We start from the raw sequence: 27,170 nt of genomic DNA, 5'->3' as shown, positions 1-27,170 counted from the left end.
TTTGTCCTGTCATGGCCTCTTTGCCCCGCTTTCATCACAGCCAGTGGAGGGAAGCAAATGGGGCATAATAAGAGCCTAACGATCAAGCACAGAGTGTGAAATTAGAAGAAACGTCTTCATTTTCACAGCTCTTTCCCCTGGCTCTTTACACAGAGTGGTGTAAAAGGGTGGTCATGTGTTTTAAGTACAGGAGGTGGAGGTAACCCTGGTGGTGGATGTCAAGATGGATTAGTTAGAGGGGATGAGCTGCCCTCAGATGATGACGGAAACAAAAACTCCAGCTTATTCTACTGAGATCCTGTTACATTTAGCGAAATGTTGTTTTTCTTGTTCTCAGAGTGTGGAAATCAACAGCCATAGGGCTGAGTGCATTGACTCGTATATATAACATAAAATAAATAGATGTTTAATACCAGAATGATCAAAGGCATTTTCTTAATAACCAAAGGCATACCAAATATTATCAGGAGCTAATTTGCATTCATGAAATATTTTGGTTATTTTTCAAAGTTATTTGACATAAGCCTGTAAGACTTCAAGGTAAAAAATAACAAGCAAAGGATTTTTTCAGGGTACACTGGATGTGCTTCCATCCTCTGAGAAACACCACACACAAACATACTCTTACAGTATAATTAAATGGTGTGAAACTGAACGCACGACTGGCTCTAAACAAAAAGATGCTGTTTTATGTTTTAATTGCTCTCGTTGGGGTTCTGAGTCTGATAATTCTGGGTTGAATACTGTTGGAAAATAATCTTCAGTGTTTGGTTTAACCTGCTGTGTGTTTATCTATTATTCCAAGCAGACTAAAACAAACACTGGATATGTACCTGTCACCAGATCCTTTCTGTTACATGAGCAAAGAATCACCGTTTTGACATGAATGATATAAAAAAGTCAGCTGTCACTGCTGCCATTTATGGCCTAGGTGATTATTCCTATTTAATAACAAAATTGATCCTTCTCACGTCCCACCCCTTTTTGCTCCGTGCACCCAGCAAGCTTGGTATCCGGTGGAACTTTGGTCAAATGTCTCTTTCCCTGTGGCCTTAGATATGGTATGTGTTAGGCTTGTCTATGTTGAAAAAAAACTGAAGCTGGTTAAAAGATGATACTGGGAGACCTGTAAAAGCCACATACTTCTTAAGTCAGCAAATGTTGTGTCTGTCTGACAAAAGTACCCATGTGCTGTTGAGGTAATGAATAATAGATTCTGATTAAGCAGTCATGTGCAATAACCCTTGTACTATACCCGAAACAAATTCCTGCACCTTTATCATCCTGCTAGTCAAACAGATTTTCAGCTATTTCAATTGTTATTGGACCATCTCTGCTTTGTTAGTAAAACTACTCTCCATCACCAGCTGTGGGTCCACTAACTCGAGTGTGTGTAATTTATATTATGCAGGAGCAGCAGTACTGAGAAACAAATAGCCTGCACAGAAAAGCTGTCTGAAGTGAATATAGATTGTGCTGGTTAGGCTGTGGCAAGGCTAGTAGAAACTGCTATATCTCAGCTGCTCCTCCTTTCCTCTGGTGTTATACGAGGTGCTACAGTTCAGTGATGCTCACTGAGAATGAGCTTCAGAATCAATATCTGCTCTGCCACTCCAGGAGAGAGACAGAAAAGTTCAGCTGACCTGCAATCCATACGTCTCCATGACAGTGGGGCTCTGCTTTATCTGTAAAGCCAAGCGGAACGCACTGTCAAGGCTGAATTATAGAGTAGAGTTACTGCTACAACTGAGACCATTCACCAAGGACAGCTTTGTGTTTCATTCAACAGGACGATGAAATAAGTCTGTAATCGTCCTTGGCCCTCTTTGTAGCAACTAATTACCAAACTCCTTTGTAAACACACATTATGTAGGAGCCACCATACACTTTCCTCTTTAACATTTACATTTTGTCCATTTAACTGACATTTTAATTTTAATTGGTTTACTGTAAGCGAGTGCAGAGGGATTCAGTGTCCAAGAAAACATAAGTCATGCATTTGTACATGGACCTTAATTGCAGTTATAGCCTTAAGATGACTGACAGGCATTGGCTGAAAAGACAAAATCTTCCAACTGTTAATCCTAAATAAAAAACAATGCACAACTCAACCAAATCCCCAGTTAAAACAGAGTAAGAAACCCTGGCTTTATGCCGAAAGGATATCCACTTTCAAGGACAGTCAGGCCAGCATCAGCAGCCAAGAGTGCACAAACAGACACACAGACTTTGAAATGTCACCCATTATATTGCTCTGTTGGGACTACTATGCTCTTAGACTGCACTCATACTGCAAGCAATACAATCAAATTGTCAGAATTCTCAATTTCCTGAAATTCCTGTACATCTATGCAACCAGGAAAACTTAGCCAATGTGCAGACGGTCAACAAGTTTGTTGCCTGCAAAAAAGCTGACCATAACTACATTCTTCATGGCCACTGGTTATCAACACCCTGAGACATTTTTGATAAATAGATCTGTCTGGCAAACACAAGTGGAAGAGTTGTTGACAGTTATTACAGTCATTCAAAGCTGTTTGAATGAAATGTTATTTGGAAGACTAAAGGAAGAATCACCCAAAATCAAATGACTACATCCATTACTGAACACATCAGCGGTCCACCGCAATTTAAAGGGATAGTTTCGATTATTTGTAGTGAGGTTGTATAAGGTCCTTATCTATAGTCAGTGTCTTACCTACAGTAAGTGATGGTCAACATGCCCACAATTTGGAGAAGCAGCAGGAGCACTGATGTAGGAAGCTAAGTAATGTATTGTTGTGGACAGGGTCAGCCGCAAAATGTATTTTAGCCACTTAAAAAGGTCCACATAAAAAAGTCTAAATCAGTTTAAGTGTAAGCTGGACTTAGAATATTTACACTGCCAGCAACTCCAGTGTTCTGCATAGTAAAATGACTATTCTTGCAGAAGGAATCTGGTTGAGTAAGAGAGGGTGATACTTGGCTAGTACAATGGCGGTTTCCTGTCAGAAAAGGCTGCCTGATGGAAAGGTAAAGCTGTAAGAATATTATAAATATAGCATGCACTTTAACAGATACATTCTTTTTTTAGGCTGGCCTTTTTTAAGTGGCTAAAACACATCTTGCTGCTGACCCCCTTCACAGCAGGTCATTGCTTCTTACTGCTTCCTCTACACTGGGGTGTGCTGACCACCATCTACTGTAGGTAATACACTGAATACCCATCAGTAACCTACAACCCCACTTCAAATAATCCTAGCTATTCCTCTAAGAGGTCGTATTGTAGCTTTTATATTCTCTTCTTATATTTATTTTAATCAAAGTAGGTTACTTTATGATAGACAATGACATAGCAGCATTAAACACAACATGTATAAATCCACAAGTCTTATAGTTAATGCTATAGACAACTACAGTAGGAAACAGCCCGTTCTACGAGCCACAATTGGTCAGACTACAGTAGCACATCAGTCAAGTGTGAACGCACTGTCAGAACACTCACAGATTTAACAGTTTCATTGTTTTGACATGACATGAAGTGCGTATTTATCACATCTTGTCATTACAGTGTTTGAATTAACCTGAACTAGCTTCACGATCCGGAGCCACATTACACATCAGCGCTCTATCACTGACAGAAGTAAATAAATTATTCACAGAAAAGCAGGGAGAGAGACCCGGTGGAAAACTCTCGAGGCACAGTCGCCCCATTTGCAGTTGTGGGAAATCTGTCAGAGCAAGAGTGCCTTCCCTAGAGGGACAGCGGACAAATGACACCCACTCTCTGCATTCAATTACTACGAGAGAGGCCATGGGAGCCAAATCCTGCAGGAGACCAGGCTTCATAGAAAGGACAGACTCACACACACACACACACACACACACACACACACACACACACACACAGACTTAAGTAGAACTGTCTGTTGCAGTCAGCTCCAATTACCACTGTCCACTACTAATGCACAACATGTGAAACTACAAGAACAATTCCATCTTTTACCCCATTCCACAACTTTACATGTGGATTATGTTTGCATGTTTCTTTGCATAATTCCTTAAATATAATTTCACAGACTTAAATTGTGAATCGCATAAATTAGTGGTCACTTTCAGACCCAATGAATCCAATACAATGAAATATGTTCAACAAATTACTCGTAAAGAGAAGCAACGCTACGTGCAAAAAAAAAGGTAGGTTGGTCTGCCACATATGCCCACAATTATATGTAAACAACCTCAATCTTATTCTAAAATAATTCTAATACAATATGCAATGTCTTTGATCAATCACACAGAAATGATTTGTTTCACTGCACATTGCCTTCCTGCAAAAACTCTCCTGTGTGGTGGTGTGTCCCCACGTGACACTAGATATATCCTGCTACATAGCACATTATGACACATCCATAATGATAACCTAACCCACACACACACCACCTCATTATGTTCTCCGCCTATGCAGGAGACCTCAGTTTTCCTTCCACAGTGGCTCTGTGTGCTCCCTGCGGCCATAAGTCTATCTCTAAATGGCTGCTGTTGTCAGTACTTCAGCGTGGGACAGAGCGGGTCAGGAGGTCTGACCTGATGTTCACACGTCTCTCAGCTCCACTTGAGAGGAAAACATTGACCACTTAACCCCGCTTGGCTGGCTGGCTATACATTAGCTCTATGTCACATAGCAGATTCTCAGTGGGTCGAGATCTGCGAGTAACTTTACACAGACAAATGTTGAAGGAGCTGCATTAAGTTTCTTTGCAAACATTTGCATAAAAAAAATGTTCATACTGGTTGTAGTTTTTTTCTCTTAAAGTAACAGTAATCCCCCAAATAAAAAAAAAACATATTTATCCATCTAGATTGTTGTAGTGTAAGTTGCAGAATTACATTAGATATTGGCGATAGAGTTTCCTGCCTTCTTTTGAATATAACAGGAGTAGAGTGGCACTCAGCTTGCAGTGCAAAATAACACATTCTGAAGCCCTGATTATGCTATATTTGCCATCTTGTTTTTTTGAAACCAGACCATGTGCAGTGCCAGTGAGATCATGGGGCTTCTGGGTGACATACTGTGACTTAGGTGATGAGTGGTTTTGGCTTGTCCGTTCAGCAGGAAATAATGGCCATCTGCCTGGTCGCAATCTTTCTCATATTACAACTAAACCAAAATATGTTTTAGAAGACTTTTTAAGTGAGATATAGGCAATACAGAAACACAATCTTGATCCACAGTTGATCGATACTACCTAGTTTTACAGTTTGATCTGAGTTTTGGGAGGCTCTGTTGAAAACGAACACACAATGATGGCTGCCTGGTCGCAATCATTCTCATATTACACCTCAAAAGTACACTAAAACATGTTTCTAAAACATCTGAGGCAAGAAATGGGCGATGCATAGAATCTTGATGCATACTGGATCATCACTGAGTTCCACAAGTCATTTTTGTATTGCACAGGATGGACTCATTGACTATGACCTGTCAATCATATAGTAGCTCTGTCCTAAAGCATAGGACTTCTTGAAACCAGTGGAGTTGCCAGGTCTGGGTATTATCTTGAGTAACTGGGTAAAGATTTCTGCAGAGGGAAATTGCGTCTGAGTTTTTCAAATGTATTTTTTGGCACTTTGAGAACCACAAGTCCAGTCCCCTTTAGTTTGATTCTATTTGAGAGAAGGCAGGAATCTATACGGTCAAAATCTCCAAAAACCCACACCAAAACAATCTAGATGGATAAATAACACTAATAAGAGGAAGTAAGAGGAGGAAAATTAGTATTTTGGATTTTGCTGTGAACTGTCCATTTAAAGCACCCATTTAAAATGTATTCTGCTTCACCAGATACCTTTATGTCTTAATGTTATACCGATATTTTGTGCTCTGTGTATGTGTGCACTTGGGGTTAAACCTGCACAAAGTTGCCCAGAGACACACATCTTCATGCATGTACCACTTTCCCTGTGTGGGTGGAGTGAGGCATTTGATACGTGTGTTTTATTGCCAGAATCTCACAATGTTAGTCAGAGGGTAGTAAACTTCCTAAACAGCCGCAGGATAAAGTCTGTTTTGGTAAACAATACACTGATTGTCGGTGTTTTCTGCATTGCTATCAAGATGATGAAGATGTCTTTCTCATCTGGCTCTGGGACAACATAAGTCTGGCTGTCATTTAACATAATTAAAAGGAGGAGCTGCCTGGCTATACTAAGAGAGGGTTATAAAACTTGATTTACAGAAGCTGAACTGTTATATTGTTTTCCACAAATCACTTCCAAAAACCTACTGTAGGAAGTTGGTTTTACAGCTGTTTCTTAACATAATAATTTGATAAGCGGTATTCAAATATGCTGTAAAATAAAAGAGTGGAATAACACCAACTGCCATAACATTTCTGACTTAATATCACACTGGTACTTGTTTGCATTTCCATTGTGTTGCAAAGTATCACATGTCAAGTTAGGATATATTTCATGAAGCTATAGAGAGTAGTGAAAGCCAACTGCTGGTGCGGCACTCTGCTGGATGTTACTGATCCACAAGCTAAGCCCGTGAAGCCACGCATATATGTGTGTAAGACAATAGCTTCTGTAAAGCACCTCTTGCTGTTATACTGAGAGGGAGAGCGAGCTCTGTTTCCACACCTGTTGCCCTGGGCCATAAGGGACCAGCTATCTCCATCGCTCTCACTCTGCACTTTCCAATGGACTGCGCTTTTGACAAGCTCAGCCATATCCTCTTAAAACGTCAGTGCCCACGCTGATAAGGCCAACTTATACCTGACTAAATCCAGCGGCTTAGGGACTTGTTCGCATTTCATTGCACCCCAACAAAGGGATATATTGTAAATACATACAGCGGTTTTTTTACAAAGGAGCACAGAGTTATCAGAGTTTTAGAAAAGGAAATTAGCCCAGGCATTTTACCCAAAACTGTGGGTCAACCTCACACAAACTGTAACACAAAGTCAACAGATTTTGTGTTCTCAGTGTCTTCTGAATGGGTGTTTGAAAAAGTCTTAAAGGGATAGTTCACCCAAAAATGAAAAGGAGTTTCACAGAAAACACTGTTGCACAGTCTCCAAAACAATTTAAGTTAATGGTGACCAGAAAACCAGAAAAAACAACTGAAAAAGAGAAACATAAAATGCTTCCACACTGCTTGTCTGGCATAATCCAAGTCTCCTAAAGCCCAGACATGCCGTTCACTTGCACGCACACACCGTCACACCCCAAACACCCAGTTCAAGACAGTGATCATGTGAACGTGCCTCTAGGCTAAAAACATGGTCTAATGAATGTAAATGTCTTTCAAATCAACGTGGCATGTTGGGGCTTTAGGAAACACCAGGAAAGCAGTATTGAGGCATTCTATCTGGAGTTTTTTTTTCTTGCTTCAGTCACCAAGAGGGTGTGTAGATAATGACTGAATTTTCATTTTTGGGTGAACTATCCTTTCAAGGAATCATATTAGGGAAAAGTCAAGTTCTTAGTCAAGGCATGTTGTAATAAAAAGGGGTGAACCTTGCACACATTACAACACAAAATCTGACAAATGTTTATTACTCATTAAGCCTCCTGTATAAGATATAATGATTTAAATCAACAGCACCATTTTAGCATACTTGTGTACACCATGACATAACATGGTACTCATCCAAATAAATGTTGGCATTGATTAACATAGGCTATATTTAAAACAAAGGGTTAGGGTTAGGGCACTAAAAATAGCAACTTTACATCAAGATTTGTAACTGCCAAATTGATACTAATCAACATAAATGTTAGCAATGGTGAACATAAACTTGTGTAAACATTAGGTCATGGCTCTTAGATTTTTTTCCGGTCAAAGACCCCTTAGCTAATAGAAGGACAGAGCAGGGACCCCCTACAACATATACTGCATTGAATATTTTTGGATCTTTTTTTGTTTGTGTTTACCCATAGCTGCTCAGTCAGCAGCAGTTGTAGCATGACTTAAGTTAGGTGTGCTAGCCTCATCCTATGTACATTTGCTGGTGGTTTCTGAGGTGGATGTAGTTGCTTTCGTCAGTGTTGTGTAAATTAAATGTTTTGGGTTTTCTTTACAAGTAATATTTATCTTTGCTAATGATGTGTTGTATTCATGTTAACACACATTTTCAGACATATTTTAATTTTTAGAGAGAAAAATAATTTGGCAGACCCCCAGCAGTAACTCTGAGGATGCCCTAGGGGCCACAGACCCCCTGTTAAATACCCTTGCACTTGGTCATTTGGACCCACTTATGCATCTAACAGAATTTCCATTTGCACATGGGCTGTAATGTATCCAACTCTGTGTCTCATGTAAAACACAGTTTCTGGCTGATTGTGGACAGCACTGAATCCATTGTCTGGACATCACACAGAAGACATGCATAAATCAGATTTTAACATGGGATTTCAGGAGGCCTTTTTTGCAATACATACCCTCACTTGGAGTTCTCCAAGCTTTTGATATTTTATAAAAACATATTTTTGAGACTAGGGCAGTTGAAAGAGTTTCTGTTATAATTTGTGTGCAATCATGTCGTATTATGCCTCTACTAAATAGGGGCACACATTCCAAAAGTCTTGGTACGTAAGAATGAAGATATTTGATTTGGAAGAGAAAACTACCACAGACTCAGGCGGTACACCACATGTTACTGGAACAAAGATGATTCTTAGGAAGCTTAGAGGTCTTTAGTTTGATGTTTGGACCTTAATTTCACCTCACTTTGGCCAGAGTGGGCATTCTTACTGAACATAGTTTTCAACAGTGACCTTAGAATTCAACTTTTCAGCCTGAAGTTTCTACTTAAAATTAAATCTGATTATGAAATGTGGGCTGAGTGAATGTTTCGCTGATTCTAACATTCTGCAGAGATGAAAGGAAGATGTGATGTAAACTGTCTTTGGAGTCAGTATGTGTGCGTAAGCTCCCTCTGTGCAGATTGGATCCAGAGCTGGCGAGAGAAAAGGAAACCAGGCGTCTTTTTGCTTTGGTATTGATTGTAGGAATTAGCAGCAAGGAGGAGACAACGTGCCCTCAGGTTGGAAGAGATGAAGTTGTCCTAAATTATTGCTGAACAACTTTGAAGTTGTATCATGGAACCGTTGAAGGCCAGCTCTCTATCCTGTCCTGTCTTTGCTTCTTTTTTAGCACAAGAAGACACAGCATGATAGAGTATAATTCAAACCATCTTTAATACAAACCACAGGAGCATAAATAATTGAATAAAATCGGCAGTGGTTTTTTGAAATGCACCAGCAAATAAGTCTACAACATTTTTTCTCTCTTTTGGACTCATTCTAAGAAGTCTAAATCTTGTGGTGGGGAAAGAAGTGGAGGAGACTGAGACTCTGGTTTTGGCTGGCTTTAAGTGGGCCTGGCTTGCATGTGGCTAGGAGGAACCAATGCCCTGGCAAACTATGTGGAAATACTGTGCATCAAACACCAACAGGGCCCAGTTAACACATAGCTTCTAGCCTGCTTCTAGCCTGGCAAATGAACACACGCATTTAGCTTTAAGTTAACGATTGTTCATTCTTACTGGGTTTGTCATGAACCAGAAAGTTCAGATCAGGGTAAAATGTTCAAAAACCTGGAAGCCTTTAAGAAAGAATAACCCCCAAAAAAGTGGGGGTAGCAAACATTCTAATGTAGTAAAAAGGCATGCCTCTTTCAGGAACTATAGTAAAATAGAAGAGTGAAGATCTCCACCAGGCAACAGATGGTGAAGCACCTACTGCAATGCCCTCACAACTGTCAGATTCAACCAGCTTTTGCAAAACCAGATTTGAGAAATTCTGAATACAGTTTTTTGTGTAGTATAGAGTAAGGTTTCCTATCTATATGTATGTAAAGTTTTTGATACAGTGGTTTTGTGTAGTGTAGTTTCAGTTTTCTTTAAGATACATTTAATAATGTCATGGTATGTAACTGAGTATCCAAACTTAATAAGGAAACAATAAATGGAATGATAAGTCCAAACTTTTCTATTCAAATGTTGTTATTTATGCAGAACATTTTGTAATTTATTTAGAACATTACAAGCAACCAGGTGTTTCACAAGGGTGACATTTTTTAATAGATTACACTTCTTGTTGCCTATTCATAGATCAGAGCCTGTGTGGTCCAGTGGAAGTTGTGGTGATTCAGAAGGTTATTGTTTTGGCATAAAGTTGATTAGATTGTCCCCAGCAAGTGAATTTAATTACAACAAGTAACCACTCATGTTCAACTTTGAAGGGTTACAGCAAACCAAACTTAATGAAAATTGAGTTACAGTCAATTCTGCATCTCTAATTTGTTTACAAGCAAACAAAAACATGCATTTATTCATCTCATATCGTGCCTAACATTAGTGGATCATATCTGGAATGAAATTAATCAGCAGATGCTCCGGTTTAGGATTAATCTAAACCTTTCATGTCAGTCAAAGGCCAAAATGTGGCTTGAAACCGACTAGGTAAGCCTTGTTTTAAGTCTTGTTGACTTGCAGCCACCATAGACCTTTTAAAAGGAGTGGGGAGTCAGCAGTCAGTATAAAATGGACCAGTCAATAAAATGTGGTCAAAAAGTAATAGTATCTGCTTTTCAAATTCTACACCAAAAAAAAATTTTCTTTTTCAAGTATCTCTTAATGTAGAGATTCTAGGCGATATCACGTTGTCAAATTCAAATGATTTCTATCCAGCTTTGCAGTTGGATTTTTGTGGGAAATGCTGAGCTCACTGTGGGGAACAGACTGGGCTGGTTCATTACTTGATCCTTGACCTTATTGTGAGAAACCAAAACACAGACACAAATAAAGTTATCATGGGGGACTGAGCAAATTTACACATTATCTGCACTTTTACAACTAATAAACGAGACTGTCACCATACACCTCCTCAATGAAAATGCCCTAAAATTACTTGCAATTATGTTATTACTTAAATAATAATCTAATTAAGAAACAGAACATAGCAAAAGTAGAGCACGTCACTTACGCTATTGTCACTTGACCCTGACACGGGGTAGACTGTCCAGCCGAGCTCTGCTGTGGCTGTTGTGGAGTCCATAAGTGTCTCTGTGGAAAGAAGTAAGGAGAGACGGTGGTCAGATAATCTCCTGACAACATGAAAAGGCTGCTGCGGCTGAATGGTATCCACTTGAGTCATACAAACATTTTGAGAGGAAGAATATGCATTTACCCTATGAAATGTCAGAAAATAGTTTACAGTCAGTTAAAAATTCCCAGAGCCTGAGGTGACATCTTCACATTTTGGCTGAACAACAAAACAAGCAAACAAATCTGTTTTAATTATTTCTTGGCAAACATTTAGAAGTAGAATACAAGCATATTTTTGAATATCATAAAGGGTTTTTTTTATTATTATTTTACATTTACTATCATAAATGACAAAGAAGAAGAAGAAGAAGAAAAGTGGCAAATCCTTACATTTAGGAAGCTGGAACCAGCAAATGTTTGATATTTTTGGTTGGAAAATGACTGAAATAATGAATTCATTATCAAAGTAGTTGCCAACTAATTTCTTTCAATGAACTAATCAACTAATCAACTTATTATTAATAACTTAAATTATTCTTTAAGTTCAGTTAAGCTATCTGTGTTTTGAGTGTTTATTACAATTAGTTGATTAATAAAATGGTCAAAGCTTTTTCATAATTTCATATCATTCTAAAACTAACATTAATGAGTTTTGTACTGTTGGTCAGATGGAATTGGGAATTTTAAGATGTCACCTTGAGCTCTGGAAAGTGTAAATAGACAGTTTTCACTATTTTCTGTCATTTTAAAACATAAACTAGAAAGGTGCACAAAGAACTCAGGGCCAAATGCCCTCTCACAATATTAACAAAAGGAAAAAAAAATAATTTGTGTATCCACTCCGTGATTCATATGTACTCCAAAAGTTAATCGGTTCTTCCTTGGCCCATGCAACACCCTTCAATTCTTCATCAAGTGTTATAAAAATCAGTCCGACGGTCACACAAAAAACAGCACAAGAAATATAACTTATTTGGTTTAAAGCAAAATAGTAAAAGCAATTAGGGATGAGAAATAATTATTAGCTGCAGTCCTACATTGGCCTGAAGATCCACATTTATACAATCCATGTCTTAACGTAGGTTACAGAGAGAGTGCTAGTTTGATCGCTACTAGTTTCATAAGAGGTCATTCACATCCTGGTCAGCAGAAGTGACCCATCATTCATATGACCTGTAGGGAAAACAACAGGCTGGAAAAGTAAATCTCCACGGTGCAGGAGGGGCCGCCCTATACGCCATGGATTAGCTGGTGGAAAGAAACACCTCTGGTAATTGGGGTCAAAAAGAAAATGTGCCTCCTGTCTGTCATGAGGTCCTCTGTGGCACACATTCCACCAGTCTGACCTGACTGTCTGTCATACGCTTACTGAACCATCGACACTGTCACCTTACTGTTAACCTCTGTACCCGTGCCCCCATGACCTCCTTTCCACTCCTGACTTCATCTCAATACTTTGCTTCTCTCTGTAGGTAAGAGAGGACAGGTCTAATGAATTTCTCCTGATGATTAGGCAGGCTGTGTCAGTCTTGTACTCTGGTGTTGAGCTGCAGCAGATGGAGAGAGCATTCATCAGGTCTGAGGCGTCAGCTGCAACTCCAAAATGCCACAGAGGGATTTAGAGACCCCCTCTACAAACACAGCTACTAAGCTTAGCATAAGTCACAGCCAGTGACTGAAATACAGGTCTGAAGAACAATTGAATGCTGTTCTGTCTCTTCATTAACAGTGTGGTGTGAACTGTTAGATATAAAAGAGCCCCTGGAATCAGTTTCCAATTCAGATAGCGTGTAAAAGTTCTTTCTTTGAGAAATGTATTTGAGGTAATGAGTGAAGGAAATCAAAGATAGGGGATCTGCAGTTACATCTCACAGGATTGTACTTAACACTCACTGCATACGGAGCTCTGTACAAGCTTGCAGGATATTTTAGAGACTTCCAGTTGTTTCATAACCCTGGATTTCCTCAGATTTATATTCCAGCAAAAGCCACAGCTTTTAATTAACAGGCTCCGCACGCATCGGTTTATTTCAGGGCCTTCTGCTGACTTTCTGTGTCTCACCAGCACTCACAAGGCATAATACTAGATTTCACCTCCTATTCACTTATCACAAAGCCCAAATCGTATAATTAGGCAGATGAGGCTGCAATTGAGCAGCTATTGATAACCTTGTGTGTGACTCAGAGCCAAGCAGCCTACATGGGTGTTAGGCAGTGAAATGGTAATTATGCCCCATAATGATAACGATAATTAGTGGAGGAGTAAAGTGAGAATAATGAACCCCCTCTGTGGTGGTTTAAGGAGTGTTGTGGGGGAACAGGGAGTGAATTTCCCCAGGAATGTTAACACAGGCTGAATGACACCCCACCTTCTCAGCCATCTTTCACTTTCTCTTTATCTGTGTGTAACCCCACCTTCCCCCTGTTTCTATCTGCTTTTAGTACAATGCTGAACTGAGAGGCGCAAAGGAATTGGAATGTTTTTGGAACCATAAAGTTGTGTTGGGTGTCAGGGTACGGGGACAAAAATTGTTTACCTTTTAGATTCATCTGGCTTTCCAATGTCTGACATCTATTAAGTGGTAACAAACTGGCTAGTTTTGAACAATGCAAAAATGAAACATTTAGAGAAATACAAGTGGTACTATTCTAGTAAGCTTCTCTTAGAGAGGCTGAACTGTAGTGCATCTGTGGTGTCCTCAGCTGTCCATGTCCGTTTTGGAGTATATTCAGCCCTTGATGTAGAAGTAGATGGGAGCACAGAGGTTTGGAGTGAGGAGCACATTGGCCTGCATCTACCAGTCATCACTGATGAAGTAAATGCTGACGAGGATCACACTTCCTCACCCTAGTTGGCTGCAATGTGACCTCTGGCTACAAGCCATCCTCAGACATGGCTGCTGGGAGATTGTTCTTAATGTGGTACAACATAGTGCAACGACTAGTTAACTGAACAGCAGCATCACCCAATTTGCATTTGACTCTGTTGTCTTTCTGGAAGAAATGAGCTTCATTTCTTACCTCAGACAGCTAGCTAGCAAAGGCGGTCATGGATGGATAACTGATTAACAGTTAAATGTTGACTTCCCTAGTGGCCATTGAGTAACTTTTTGGGGCCATGGTTCCTCTGCTCCTTTCTCTCAATAACCATCCCTTCACTGTTTTTCCTGTTTTACTCCCTCTCACCTCATTTTCTTCCTTCTCTTGCACAGACAGTCTTCCCCTCCTTCCCCTCTCTTTCATTCTCTGTCTCTCTCTCTCTGCTATCAGCAGCCTGCATGCTGGACAACTAGTACCTCGGCCTGAAAGACTGATCACTTTTCTTCCTCCTGCTGTCTACACTTCAGTCCTGGCAGCCACGCCAATTCATTACCTCCCATGGAGTAGAGAGGCACATAGCTCACCACTGTCAGCCCCTTCCTCGCTCACAGTCTGAACCCCCAGCCGGGGCCGAGCATGGCTGCTCAGCAAGACACGTCGGCTATTAATCAGGGCGAGGACAGGGCACAGAGGTTCTCGCCTGAATCCAACCACAAGCATCACTTAATTTTGTTTCTCTTGCAGGCACTTGTTTATGATGTGAGCATTAGAATTTCGCCATTCACAGGACTGTCACCTGCGAAATTGGTTTGAGTGTACCAACACACTGGCAGCATCTGCTGTGTTTGTGGGTTGGTCACAATCAGCCCCACACACTGTACTGTGTACAAAAGACAATACTCTCTAATCTGATATAGAGTACCAGATGTAATCAATCTGTATTGTCTACCGTTTGCTCTTTAAGGGAGACCCTGTAAGGTTAAAACCAGGTGGCATTTTAAACCATCACAAAAGACTAAATAAAGTAAGTTTGCAGTAACTTTTCTGTTTGTTCTGCCTAAGAGTGCCCAAAGAACATTTTCTTTTCTGTGACAAGTTTTTGCAAAATGTGAAACTGAAAAGCACTTGGCCTGTGAATTCTGTTTGTATTTGGAGGACTTACAAAAACTTGTCTGCATTTTCTGACTATGAGGTCTTGATAACTTTTTTATGAAAGCATAATTTGGAGCTTTGACTCATTATTTTCAGAGTTTAGTAACAGAAAAGCAGATTTATTTGCATAGTCAAGAAACTGGTGAAAATCATAAGATATTTGCTTGTAATCTGACTTAAAATGTCCATGTGAATTCTGTATGCATCCAATAGTGACTCTGTTTATTGCCCAGATTCTGCGTTTGGAGCTGGACAGAGAGGAATGATGTCATTTCAGATATTATGTTACATTACAGAATGTCAAGTTGGTTTGGTAACATATCAGTTAAGATAAAATCACAAATAAACAGACTGGTCCACACAGCAACGAAAGTGATGGGCATGAGGGAGCAGCCCTCTTTCCAAATGCTCTTTGATAAGATGATAAACAGGCTGAGAAAATAACCCCTGATCCCAGCCTCCCATGTCCTGTATTCAGAATACACACTGCTAACATCAGGTAGACACTACAGGGTTCCAATTAAATACAGAAAAAGATATATGAATAGGTATAAAACTCTCTCATCCTATCATTGAATAACCTAAACTCAGGACAAAAGGAGGCTGTGAAATAAGTAGCTGTTTTGCATGTATTTGAATGCATTTAGGTCTGCAATAGTCTGTGTACTTTCTATCTGTTACTGTACAACCATTGTATGTATATTTCAGAGGTGTTCATTTTGGATCCCACTGATTTAGTAAATGAAGGAAAATTAATTGATTCATGGTACACTTATAAATAATGTATTTTTCAATCTTTGGACTTGGGTAGAGGTATGAAGTATGTTCATGTCAAAAGGCTCAAGTCAAAGTGAAGTCACAAGTAATTTGTGTTTAAGTCAAAGCTGAGTTCCAGGTCATTTTTCTAAAGTCATTCTAAAGTCATCAAATTTGACAAAATCACGTGACTTGAGTCCACACCTCTGATATTTTTACAGCCTCTATTTCAAAGACAAATTTCCCTAGTGATAAATAAAGCATTCTAGAATCTTGAATCTTATTTAGAGTCGTATGATCAGAGATGTATTTGCATTTTCTCCCCATGTTTCTATTAACTTTCTATGCTATGGTGATTAGTGTGTTTTTGTAACTAATTTCCTCATTCCAACAAACTCTGGTATTTTGTGTCCCATTAAAAACTGAAAACGATGATTTTTCACATGCTCAATATAAAGTGTAATATCTGGTGCTGTGAAACCATGCACTACAATAGACATTGGAGTGTGTTGTTCAGAAGGACACATCCAGTGCTCTAAGATCTGATGACAAATTGCAGCCTCTCAATTCCCCCACTTACAACGGTGAGTGTCTTTGCATTATTTGTGTGGCAATGGAGAGTGATGCATAAAAGTGTTTTAACCGTTTGAGCTCATGGGAAAATGGCATCTGCACTAGCAGTCGAAGGCAGCAGCAATATTTCACTGTCTAAGAAAATGATTTTTAATATAAAACATTAATGTACAAACCTTAATATGTTTTTTTTTATTTACAGAGAATATTAACAATATTACCATAAATAATTAAAGCGTGCATGTCTTTTTGTCTTTTTTTAAACCTGATACCCTCAACTGTGGAGGGGCTATGAATATGCAATGAGACCTAGGAGACTAAGAAAAGCCTACTAGGCTGAGAGTGCTTCCTCCAACACTTCCTGAGACTAAGGAGAGAGTTTAGTGCTGATCTGAGAGAGAGCTCTCCAGTGAGAGGCTGTCTGAAGTGACAGGCGGGGGGAGAGGAGAAGAGGAGAGGGGGGAGTGAGGGGGACTGTGGTACAACAACAACACTCTTCTTCTCTAAGAGGGGTCAATGCTGCATCTCGGCTTTCTAAAGAAAGCAACAGCATTTTCAATGAGGGATACAGAGAAGAGCTGTTCACAGAAAAGACATTTCAGCTCAAACAACTGCAGCGAGTAAGAAAATAAAGCATTTTACACAAGCGGATACAAAGACTGCAGACTGAAAGTTATCTACAAGCCATTGTGCTGCTGAATTAATAAATGAAAGCAACAACGGATATTGGGAGTGGATCTCTACTTAACATTAACATGCTGTGTGTGCTGCCTTTAAAACATATTCTTCCTTTAACTTTCCCTGCACAAAGCACTGAGCAAGACAGATATATCACTCAGCTGATATTACCAGCCACTTTTGACCCATCACAGTTATACTGATCTATATCAGTATCAGCATGTATGCTGTCAAATATGCACTGAAATGAAAACTCAATTTGTGATGCTAAGTGTTTATTTTTATTTATCAATAGGCAGCATATATATGTGTATATATGCTGCCTTTTTGGTTTGTTTGTTTGTTTTTTATTTATAGTTATTTATCATTATCGAAAATACCAGTGAAAGTTTACTGGTAAAATATATGTAGATATTATACCTGAATCAAGAAAAACAATCTAATATAATCAAAATGTTGCCTATAAACATAACAAATAAAAACAATCTGCATTATGTTCTCTTAAAAGAAAGATATTCATATAGGTGCGTTTCAGAAGCATACATGTTGATACCGATTTAGCTGATATGGAGATATCAGGCCAATAATGTCAGAATCTGGATATCCTGCCTCCACTACATATCTTTGTCATAAGTGTTTGATAACCACATGTGAGAGATTACTGCAATATTGGCTGATTTATCGATTTTTTTACTCCCTATATCATTATTGGCATCGGTCCAAAACATCCAGACTTGGTCGGGCTCTATTTGCTTGTGCTTATATTATTTATTTTTCCTGTCAGCCTGTTTCTCAGTTGGCTTATAATGGTGACTGACCATTCATGCTTTACGTCCAAAGGGTATGGAAAGCAGGTTTTGACAGATGGATGGCCAATTAGTTGGAACAAATAGACAGATTTCAGCAGCCTGAGTGATGGATGGAAAAATTCTCTACTGCTATGACTAATCCCCCAACTGCACCTCTCAACTTGTACACCTTTTCTACTGGCAGGGAACACAACAAGCACAGCTTTCCAAATAAGTAGACATTTTTTGTCTTTCTGTTTCAAGTACATACATGCTGGTACATGCTCATATGTAATAATATTGTTAATTGGATGACTTGATATATCTCTCTTTGGCTCTCTTTTCTCTCAACATGAGGAATCCGCTTCGACAAATTGGTTTGCAACTTATTGCATCAGTATTGAGGAAAGACCTTGCATATAAATTATTTTGACAGGGCAGCGCAAACTGGAATCAAAGAGAATATACCAATTTTCTAACAAACTAGCCTATATTTAGGGCCTACAGTTTAATGAGGGTATTTTGAAAAAGCAATTGACCTCCAAAACAGCAGGAAGCAGCTCAGAGGCATGACTTCTTTTTATCTTTCTCACCAGCAGAACTGTAGCCTCCTGCTCTCTATGGAACAAATCCCTCAACATTCAATTTAACGTCAACATAAACCACATATGGTGCTTGCCATGGCTGTGATAATGTCAGCTAAAAGGGCTAAAAAGAAAAAAAAAAAGAAAAACATTCTCCCCATAAAAGCCATGTTGGGTAAAGTTCAGTTTAACCGATGCTGAAGGGCGCATATGCATTCACTTGCATTTCACCAAACACCTGAAACTGTAGTATTTGATGGCAAATGTGGGGAGATTGTGGTATGCAGTGCAGTTGCAGAGTAACATGAGCAAGCTGTTCACTGGGCTAAAAACAGAACCCTATATAGTGGACCCAGCACGGAAATCTGCCCAGATTAAGGGGCAATGCAATGATATACCCCTGAGGGAGCCAGTGCAAGTGCAGAGACATGATTCATAGCTTTAATGATGGACAGGGCTACTGTATGGCCTGTTGGAAAGAATAACAGTCTGTTTCATTTAGAGGGAAGAAGTGGATGGAGCCTCTGGTCCAGAGAAACTCAGCTCAACTTATCTGTCAGTGCAAGCTGGGCCCATTAAGGTACAGTAGAGCTCCCACCACTGTCACATAACAGCATATCCCTGTGTGTTAAATGAATTCTTAATCCCACTTTTACAATGAAACAGGGGCTTTGTGGACCATGTGGCACTGGCCCAAGCCCAAGAAGCATGGCTTTTTTTTCTCCATGAGTCAAAGGCAGGCTGGCATGCGGCCCTGGGTATCTAGGCCCAGGGCTCTACCCGGTGTGTCATTGGTGAGACATCGCTCTGTCAGGGAGATTTATATGGTGTGGGGGTTATTGTTGAATTCTGAAAAGGCAGGTTCGGAGTTGGGATGATGATGATGTAGGTGTTTCAGCGAGCGATGAGGTAGGGCTGAAAGTTCAGCCCCACCTCATCAAGGCTGCAGACTGGTGTGTTTTCCAAGGCAAGAAGAGGGAAGATGAGGGAGGAAGCTGGGTAGTTGATTTTGGCAGAGGACGGCGCAGTGTGAAATATGGTACCACACACACAAACACTAAAAGTAGAGCTCTCTCAGAGCACTAACTGTTGACAGAATGATACAGCATGGCATTCCCAGGGGCCTCGAGCAGGATGTACGACAGTAATCCCTACACAGGCGAGCTGTGTTATCAGTCAGTGCAACTTAACTTGTCAGCAAGGCCAAGGGGCAACAGCCCAAAACAAATGTAATAGAAGCAAAAACTAAGACTTGATGAATGACTGAAAAACTGTCAAGTCCTTAAATTGGCTGTAAATGTCTTTAACTCTGTATCTCAGCTATTTATTTTATTTTACTGATGATGGAAGGCAGTGAGATCTCATCCGATGTCCAAAATGTTCAATCACCAAATACTGATCAGTTGATACATACTTCCACCATATACTGTGTTCATTTTGAACAGTCCAATCGCAAAGCCAATTGAAGTTGAAAGGATATTATTTTTAACAGGTAAATTTTGCACCTCCTATTCAAGTGCAAGTAAAACAATGCTTTATGATCCAAATTCAAGCAGTGGCCAACAATTCAGGATATTATTAAGAGTGTAAATCAAAAGTTTCATCATGATACAATATTACAGGAATTCTTTGGACACCAATAAGATATTTGCCGAAATCACAAAGTCAGCCAAGATATGATTTCAATTCAATGAAATTTAGGAGCTTGCGATCGATATCAAACAATTTCATGGATTCATTTGACACAAGTAGTTACAGAAGAAGCTGCCATCCCTTTCTTTTCTGCTTTTGACCATAAAAAACACCAAATAATTTTAACTTGTTAAATGCAGTAAAATTTACTTTAAATTGACTCTAGTGACACACATAAAACATGACTTAACACTACAGACATTTTACAAAAATATCAAATTCGGCTCAATAATAACTGTTAAGGTTCATAGGCAAAACCATTATTTATATCTAGTCACCATTATTAGCTTAAGCCTATGGCATTTCACATTGCATAAATTAGCCTAGTGACTTGTGGAGTTTTCCTCTATTCATAGCTTAAAAATTAGATCTTATCTTATCTCATATTTTGTCTGTTGAACGGTCTTTTCTCTGAAATCAAAAGTATCTCTACACTGTTGCCTTTTTCTTGACAGCTTGCCATTATCTGCCTGTTGCCACCACTGTTTTAATGTTTGGAGAGGAAGAGGAGGAGGTGCGCTTGGACAGAAACTGTGACAGAGCCATGCCATGGGAATTTTAAAATAAACACGCTTAAGATGATGATATGGATCAATATTTTCACCTTGCGTCAGTGATATTGGATCGTAGATCAATAAATCGATACATGAATCCAGATTAATGGATTTTTACACCCCCAGTTATTATGTTTGAGAAGGTGGTGGTTGTATTACAGAATAATGAAGGACTAGACATTTATGTACTAACAACAGCACATATTCTTTTTGAACGTAGAGAGGCTCCTATAGACATAGTCTAATAAGGCATCCTGCAAATCTGGAGATATAAAATACCTACAGAGATCACCCTTTTGTGATCAGACAGCTCCACTAAAATAATAGCTCACAAGCACAATTACTTTTTTACAATCCACTATTTCATGGAGGCTATGATGGAGTTATTTTTCAGTAACTGTCACTGTCTTGTCTCACCCACGATTACAATACCCTATTGTCATGCCAATCACGCGAAAGTATAGCTTTTCTTTCCATATGTTAAGATGTGTTTTTGCTATTAGTGGCACCTGTAGGTGTATCATTAGTATAGTTTCACCATTAAAATGTAGTTAGTTCTGAGTGACACCATATTTCATGGCAGAGAGACATCAATGTAAGCAATAAATTTGCGAGTGGGAATAGTCACCTGGCCAATCATGAGCTGTGTGAAAGAAACCTGGCCAATAACACAGACTAGAGGATTTATAAGTATGCTTTCCATATTTCCCAAATCCCTGACAACCCACTGAGAACTGTTTAACAGATCAGTACATTTTAAATTCTGCAGTGGAAAATTCTGTAAAAGTGGGTCCCACATTTTTATAAGCAGCAGCTGAAGAGAACATGCGTATGATTCAAAAAAAGAGGCCGCACAAGTGACATTCATCTATCCACGCAATCATTTTAAGTGCCGTATGAGCACCATGATGTTCATCTCTGAGTGCAGTGGAAATACCTGCAGCAAAGTTAGACAGGGACGTACAAATCACTTTTCATCTAAGTGACAGCTTTTCAGATACCACTACTAATTGACTTGATGGAAATAATCATCGCAGGCCTCCCACGCCTTGCCTACAAGCCATTAGTTAAGAGTGGATGATTAAAAAATGTACACAGCTCATGCCAGAACATGTAGGAATCCTTTATTTCACGGATGTGTGGTCCCCAGCTTCACATGAGGAATTCCATACTCTCTCTCTCTGTCTGCCTTTCTCATTTTCTTTGCCTCTTTCTCACTCTCCCTGGTTCTTGATTAGGCTGTGCACACAGCTATAGGCCCTGTAGGAGCAGTACAACTATGATACGCTTGTATTAGCCCAAAAGACAAGATGTTCCCCCCAGCTCCAAATATACTGAACTGGAAATGTGGGAGCAAAGGGACCCATTTCCCCTCCTAATTTGTCCTACATGAGATGATGTCTCTGGTAGTCAAGGGAGCAGCTATCTCTATGCCAACAGTTTTGACTGGCAGCTCTGGCAACTTGTGGGTTACTTCAGGAGGTGGGTGACACCAACCGAAAAATGTGAAGATGTAAAGCAAGAAAAAGCACTTTGGAGATGAATAAAATGGAGACTGATAGGTACTGGCCTGATGTTTTTCAGTATCCCAAGAGTTCAACTTTGATTTGAAAAGATAGTGGATGTATAGCTGTCTGTTTGCACGCATTATTGTCTATGACAGATAGGTACCTCTTTTTATTGTGACAGCCTGTCCTTGTTTGGCTGATAAAAAGGATTCACCCTCTATGTGATATCTAGTCAAACTGCATGCTCCTACATCATGTGTGCCAAGTCAAGTCATTAAAGTCTGACAAACAAATCTAGTTTATGACCTATTCTACATCCTTTTAAAGAGCCTTTCATCCGCTGAAAAATCCTTTAAAAACAGCTGTAAATTCCTGCGCAGAGGCCCTGGGTTCTTGTCATTTGGGGTTTGGTGATAAGGCTGAACTGCTGACCTGCAGCTCCCTGGCAGAACTGCGTTTTGGTCGGACACTAAAAAACATCAATGAACAATAAGTCCAGTCATAAAGTGAAGCCCTACTTGTTCACTAATGGCAACAAGGCAGATCATTGTAAATGTATAGGGCAAGCTGTGTGTAGCTTACTCTTGACATATACATTTATTTTGAGTCAGAGTCCTCAAAGTAAGAAAGGAATGTAATCCTATCAATCATATTTGTTAATGTGGTTTCTGTGTTTTCCAAGGAAAATCATAAATGTTATAACTGGACATATTCCTAACCACAATATCCCAAATAAACAGGGCTTTTTGCCTTACTAAGGCTCTGGAAAACAGTGAATTATGAATGTAGAACATGCAGTATGAATAGTAACAACCAGACATTAATGAAGCTCACTAAGCACAAATCAGTGAAGCAATACACTGCAAAAGTTGGACTATAATGGAGAAACATTCAGATGAAAAGAAACTAAACAATATTCTACAGCACCGTGAAATGCCCCACAGCTGTCTGCTTGACCAAGAATATTCACGAAATGGAAATGTGCAAGATAGCCATTTCCACTTCCCTTATTATGTTAATTACAGGGGGAATATTCTCTTTCCATGACTAATTCACTATCTCTAAAGTGTAATGCATCAAATAACAGATAGCCTGCAACCTTTACAAAATAACAAATACCAAAAATAAAATAAACATATTATATTATGAATTACATATTTTTTTGTTAGCGCAAAGATTTCATTATAGTTCTGGGTCATCCACAATGTCATCTGTCATATCTAACATTATACCATGGTCTGGGTGAATACATGACTATAATTAGATATAAGAAGTCAATTAATTCCTTATAATGGACACCTATGAAGTAGTTCCACTGTCTATTCACAGTTCTAAATTAATGTACTGGAAAGAGTTACCATAGCAACAAGGATGCAGTCAAAGCCTTTGTTCCAATAAATTGCAGCACCGGGAAAATAAAGTGCCTCATCCAATGATCAACCAAAGAATAGCGACTTTGACACACAAACTGCAAAATGCACACTGCCCCTCTGAACTCTAGCCAGTCCAATCTCCACATTTCCTTTTTAGCACTGGCTACGGACATCAGGACACACAACCTATCATTTGTTTGTGAAAATCTTGATATTGATTTGAAGACAGTAATATGGCTGGATAGCCAGTAAGTTGTATATACTGTCAAATTATATTTACCGTCAACTCTACATAATGTTATTGACTTTGAATCTTGCTAGCATAACATTAGCTTTGCTGGCTCATAGCTGAGGCAAGGGCTTCTATTTGCTGAGCGGACTAAAAATACTGTAGACGTATCAATGGTTAGTCCTATTTGCTGTACTGGTGAAAAAGATGTACACTGTATATGAACCTCAAGGGGTGGTAATTGTTCCAGGCATTAGTCAAACCCCCAGGCATTAGATTGATTGCAAAACACATGAAAATACAAATTAATTAATCTTGTTTTTTTTCCTTGGCTGGTGACCGCATTGTCCATTAATGCCCTATTATGGGCACCTCTTCATGATGATCCCTTATGTAAAGCAGCACATCAAGGTGGGCCTATGCCCTTGAAACACTGACCCAATCTTATAAATTTAGCTGTATTTATTTAAATTTGTTTCTCTATTTGAACCAGACATATGCATTCTGTTCCATTTAAGTCCTTTTGAATTTCAGTTGCTTTATTTGAGACATATCAAGGCTGTTCAAAGATTTGCCAACACCCCACTGCTGCAAATGACAACTAAAGACTGCACCATGTGCTTGACAAATTAGCTTTTGCATGCCATCATATAGCAAACAAATCGGTCTCAAAAACAGATAAACTCATGCGCCATGCTTTCTTTTTTTTTTCCCTCAGATCCAGTTTCTGGGTCAAGTACTAGGGGAGAGAGTAAAAAGATCTTTAGACTTCCTTGTGTTTAATGAATGATAAATGTGACTCATCTGGAGCTGTAAATGTTTCACGAAATCTAAATAAATGAGTAGCTGTTTTTCTTTTTGCTGCAAAACTGTGTGTATTTGTCTCAGGCTAAGTTATGATTACAAGCAATCAAGGATGCAAACAAGGAACCCTCACTGTACTTGTGCATTTTGTTCCCAAATAATCAGCTTTTGGAAATCAAGTAGAATCTACAGCATGCAGTCAGGAGACACAGTACAACTTTTAATTAGCTTCAGTGATACATGAGCTTTCCTGTGCTTCTCTTTTGATTGCTTATGCATTGTATGCCATTCAACAAAGACTAGTTTGTTGATCTTGCTGTACACACAGAGGCCTACATTTCCATAGCCACACTCATGCTATGACATATCTCTATTCATACACACATCTGTGTATTGATGCACCATTATAAAGTGCATTTATTGTGTGACTGTATACGTGGCATTGCCTCGAACTAAACTGATTTTGCTTTGTTCTTTAAGAGGTATTGATAAACTATAACAACTGCCATAGTCACAATAGTACTTTCTCAGAAATGAAAATAAGAAATATAATATGGGTATTTCATTTTGTTTTGGTCCTGAGAATAAATTACTAAATAATTTAATACAATGTATAATATGTTGTGGGAATAGCAGTTGTGGTCTGACCAGTTCTGTCAGCACCACAGCCAGAGAACAATTTAAAACAGGCTTTTAGTGACTGGGGTATCTGTTTGGTGTGATTCGTGGCAGTTTTTAAGATTGTGAAAATTAGAACCAACATAGTTTTTCAGTCAGTTTTTCAAAACTCTGCACTGGCACTATCTATGCTCCAAAGTAACATCATCTTGACAGAAGTTTAGAAGATCCATACAAATTAAGGTAAATAAGCCAAACACTAAGGCTGGGTGACTGGAAGAATATCTCGGCTATTGACTGTTGGCTGAATCCATTGCTGCTGGTTTTGGGGGTGTTTTTTTTTGTCATTTTATTTTTTATTATTTAATAGTCTGCCTCCAAGGTATGAGTGAGGGGAAAACAGCCTGTACAGACAAAATATTTTCACATCTTCCTCAGTAAATGAAGGATTTATTTTGACTAAACCAGAGTCGGTGATTGTTTGAACAGTGGAAAGACTAGCCTACACACTTCTGGTGAGTTTCAGCCCTGTTTGGTTCTGTCGAGTTGTAATGCAGTGTGTTTTATGATGCATTAATAAGGCAGTTAAGCTTGTCTTAGTTTGGCAAAGGAGAAAAACTTGAATTCAGAAGGGATGCGGCTGTATTTCTCTGTTTAATAGGGAAAATAGGAGTAAGAATATTTGGTCAAAAATATCATGATGTTTGATTTGTTCATATCGCCCAGCCTATTGAGTAGCTTAATCTACAGCAATGCATCTTGTTATAAGATCATCATATGTTTGCACTATTTTGGAATTTACATTATACTATTTTAGAGAAAATTTATATATTGAGGTATACAACTTTTATCATGGCAGAGACTAAAAAATTTTAAACCATAATGCCCAGCCCTACTGGAATTGGTATCAGAACAACCCTTATTGTTCAAGTACACCTGCAGTGTGAACTGACAGCAACTGTATTAATCTACTACTGGCTTTTGTCACAACTGTTATCATATGACTCAAGAAAAATGCATTTGGCTTGAAATTCGTTCTGTTCAATTAAACTGACAATACATTTCATCTGTGATGCCTACACAAAAAGACAACTTGGAATCAACAAATAAATCATATGAACACTAAGTTAAGAAACTGACAACCCTGAATAATAAGTCATTCAACCATACCGACCTATGAGACACTTTTTTTCTCCCCTAATGACTAGTTTTCTGTTCCCAAGTACACATTCCCCGTCTATGTGTCGTGCAGAGGAATTTGAACAGCATTATTGATGTGCGAGAGAATCACAGGGTCAAACCAGGGGAGTTGATCTTTTGCCAGTCGATGCCGTCTGTCTGCCAAGAAAGTCATCAGATCAGAGATGTTTCCCTGTCTGGGCAGATATCGCAACTCCCAACCCTCCTCTCCCCACCATACACACACAAACTCACCAACCCTTCCACCTCCCAGACCTACTGCTAGTTAATCAATGGTGTTATGTACTTAGCCAGTATATTTTCTCACTTCTCCATCTCTCGATGATAGGGGCAGAATAATACTTAAGACAAGAGGCCTTAAATTATGTATGCACATTAAAAAGCTGGGAGGTAGGTGAGGAGAAAAGAGGATGCTGTATGCGGTTGAGCAACTTGCAATAAAATACTGCCGTTACGGATGATATGGTATTATCATCTGAAAGAGGGAGGCTAGATGTTAGGGTGTAATAATGTGTATTAATGGGTATCTTTATGTGTGTTTTACAATGCCTGCAGTCATGTAGGAATGGCAAAAGAGGAGTAATGATTTATTCTCACTTAGCAGTACAGCACAGACACCATGTCTGGCCTCCTGTTTTCCTAATTTATCTCTCCTTCTTTTCTCACCCCACCTGCCTTCTCTGTTCTGTCTCTCCACTTTCATCCTGCTTCTTTCTATTAACTATTATGTTCCTTGTCGTTTAACACTTCAATGCTTGTTAAATGACTGAATCAATTCAAATATTTAACAAGCAAAACAAGG

General features: G+C 39.1%; 1 protein-coding gene across 1 annotated transcript in view; it reads right to left on the bottom strand.

The window, feature by feature from the left end:
• ephb2b (eph receptor B2b) overlaps nt 1–27,170 on the bottom strand; it is a 168,971-nt gene that overhangs the window by 96,086 nt on the left and 45,715 nt on the right. The window contains exon 2 of the mRNA XM_084739239.1: nt 10,978–11,057. Within this exon, the coding sequence (XP_084595365.1) occupies nt 10,978–11,057 (80 nt within the window). The remainder of the gene's footprint in view (nt 1–10,977; nt 11,058–27,170) is intronic.

This window comes from Lutjanus erythropterus, chromosome 2, assembly GCF_056507025.1.
Source record: "Lutjanus erythropterus isolate fLutEry1 chromosome 2, fLutEry1.hap2, whole genome shotgun sequence".
NCBI lineage: Eukaryota > Metazoa > Chordata > Actinopteri > Lutjaniformes > Lutjanidae > Lutjanus > Lutjanus erythropterus.
Note: the sequence above shows the minus strand (reverse complement) of the source record. Positions and strands in the feature narration are given on the sequence as shown.